The sequence below is a fragment of the Octopus bimaculoides genome, chromosome 15 (assembly GCF_001194135.2).
Source record: "Octopus bimaculoides isolate UCB-OBI-ISO-001 chromosome 15, ASM119413v2, whole genome shotgun sequence".
Taxonomy (NCBI): domain Eukaryota; kingdom Metazoa; phylum Mollusca; class Cephalopoda; order Octopoda; family Octopodidae; genus Octopus; species Octopus bimaculoides.
This window is the reverse complement of record NC_068995.1, coordinates 9,610,438-9,613,420: the sequence shown is the minus strand read 5'-3', so window position 1 is coordinate 9,613,420 and position 2,983 is coordinate 9,610,438. Positions and strand designations below refer to the sequence as shown.

Genomic DNA, 2,983 nt, shown 5'->3' with positions numbered 1-2,983 from the left:
CATCCATCCATCCATCTATCTATCTATCTATCTATCTATCTATCTATCTATCTATCTATCTATCTATCTATCTATCTCTGTGTGTCTAACACAGGGGTCGGGGGAACATTTTTAACCAATAACCCCAAAATATATTTATTTACGCTGACGTTACCCCGTTTGATTTGAAAGGAAGAAAATCATAGTCTTTGAATTCAAAAGGTTCATTGAATCCATTTTTTGAATCTGTCCATTACATTGCACAGATGCAGTGTTGCCAAAAGAAAATTTTCTGTTGCAACAAGGAACACGTTTTATTTTAATGTAATTTTACTTTGTCTAATGGGTCCTCATTACCCCCAAGAATTTCATTTTTACTGCACTTAGGGTAATTTAATCCAGGTATATGAAATCTTTACACCGGTTCGCCGACACCTGATCTAACATGCTTAGCGGTATTTCGTCCGTTTTTATATTTTGTGTTTAAATTCCACCTAGGTCGACTTTGCTTTTCTATCTTTCGGGGTCGATAAAATAAATGCTAGTTGTTCATTGGAGATCCATGAAATCGACTTACTCCCACCGCCCCGAAATTGCAGGCCTTGTGCCAAAATTTGAAATCATTATTGCACGAGTAGGTATTCAAAGCAGCGAACTGGCCGGCCGGACGAAATGCTAAACGGCATTTTGTCCGTCTTTACATGCTGAGTTCAAATTCCGCTGAAGGTAACTTTGCCTTTCTTCCTTTCGGAGGTCGATAAAATAAGTACCAGTCACGTGCTAGGAGGTCGATGTAATCGACTTCACCCCTCCCCCCACCTCTGCAATTTAAGCGTTTAGAAAGAATTAATACAAAATAACCGGCATTGAAAATCTGAAATTTGAGGCAAAAAAAAAAAATAGAAAAACTCAGAATTGTAATTTTTTTTATTTTTAAGGTGAACTTAAAAAAAGAAAAGGAAAATCCCCCCCCCAAAGTAATAAAGTCAAAAAATTTGGTGGGGGTGGAAGGAAAATTTGAACAGCTGCTTTTTTTTTTTTTGCAAAAATTGTAATCTTAGTTGTTGACGACGTAGGAATCAAAACGAATTAAAAAAAAACAAAAACGTACGGGTAGAGCGTCTATTCGATACGTCCATCAAGAAATTACCGAAAAATATCAATATTTCTATTTTGTGACAAAAAAACCGAAACAATGTCATAATTGATAGAACAACAGCAAAATCTGAACTTAAAAATCGTATATGCGGCTATGTAAAGTAACACTGCTAGCTCAGTATAATATTCCTCGCTCACACACTCACCATATCTCTCACAGTCAGCTTGTGTATCTCTCTCTCTCTCTCACACTATTTTAGCTCTCTCTCTCTCTCTCTTTCTATCTCATCTGTCTTTCTCCCCTTTTCTGTTGCTCTCTCTCTCTCTCTCTCTATATATATATATATATATATCTCGCGTCCCTCTTCACCCCTCTCTCTATCTCATTTGTCTTTCGCCCTTCTTCACTCCCCTTTCCTGTTACTCTCCCCCTCTCTCTCTCTATATATATCTCGCGTCCTTCTTTACCCTTCTCTCTCTCTCTCTATCTCCCTTACTCTTATCCCCCTCTCTCTATTTCCATAGTTTCAATTAAACATCTTCCCATCGAAATGTTGTCTTCGTGCCGACACCCAGGGTTTCGTACTCTTCTGGTGAGTTTTTCGAAATTATTAAAACTTATTGAAAGCCCATTACTTCCACACCTCTCCCTACGGCTACGTCCACCTCGACAGCGTATTTATCTGTTACCATATATTCATGTTTGCTTAATATTTATCATTGCTTCTCTTCCTAATTTTATATACCACGAATTTATATAAGAGGTGTATATATATATATATATATATATATACATACTAGAGCGTGTATATATATATATATATATATATATATATATATATATATATACACACACATGTATGTGTTAGAGCGTGTGTGTGTGTGTATATATTTAATAATATTGGGGATAAAATCCAAAATTACAGGTAAAAACTCAATTAAAATCCCTAAAACTATATATATAATTATATATATATATATATATATATATATATATATATATATATATATATATATATATATATATATATATATAGTATGTATTTATACACACACGTGTATGTGTTGCAGCATGTATATAAGATTGCACACCTATATGTGTGTGTGTATTTACTCACACACACACACACACACACAGGTGTATTATTTACATAAGTGTAGTTCGGTGAAGTTGTGGTCTGTTTGGCGATATCGATATTTCGATCTCCGATTGTAAGTCATTAAAGCATTCCAATTAGATTCGGTAAATGTCTTTGGGAAAGGCATGAACCTCACACAGTCTAATCTCCCCTTATTAGATCTCAAGAACTTTAGAATAACGCCTGAACATTATCTCTGTGATGTAGGTCGATAATTCTTCCTTTTAAACCTAAACAAAACCGGACTTTGATTCTTGTTAATTCAAAACACTTCGATGTAGGACGATTGCTGGACGTGTTAGAAATAGCAGCCAAATGCTCGCCAAATCATATCCTGTAGTCTAATATGTAGAGGGAAGCATTGATTGCATATTGTAGACCTGCATATACTATGGCCTGGGGAGAAAAATATGCGGTGGTTACGACACATTCGGTCAGAGGTGACAGGGTTAAACAAGTCGCATTATGTCTCGGTGCCCTTGGGAAAAGAATGGACGTTACAACATTGTTACTGCTTACTCTAGCCTATATCTAGGGCTTCAAGGTTTATAGTTAGAATTGGCTGAAGATAGACACCTTCCCCTGTAGCCAAGCCTTTCAGGTTCCACTTCGAGAAGGCATGTGTGGCCTCCTGTGTGCAGAGAACACACTTTACAGAAGAGTACATTTGCCCTCGCTAGTCATAAATAATGCACGATCTGCCGGGTTCTTTGATAGCTGGTCTCTGTAGTAGGGGCTATTTATCATATTCTTTTTGGGTCTTGTTT

At 36.4% G+C, this 2,983-nt stretch overlaps 1 protein-coding gene across 1 annotated transcript in view; it reads left to right on the top strand.

Annotated features, from left to right (window-relative positions):
• Positions 1-1,373: 1,373 nt before the first annotated feature.
• The window catches only part of LOC106879363 (electron transfer flavoprotein subunit alpha, mitochondrial), a 20,745-nt gene continuing 19,135 nt past the window's right edge, over positions 1,374-2,983 (top strand). Inside the window, exon 1 of the mRNA XM_014928884.2 lies at positions 1,374-1,670. Within this exon, the coding sequence (XP_014784370.1) occupies positions 1,629-1,670 (42 nt within the window). The 5' untranslated portion in view covers positions 1,374-1,628. The remainder of the gene's footprint in view (positions 1,671-2,983) is intronic.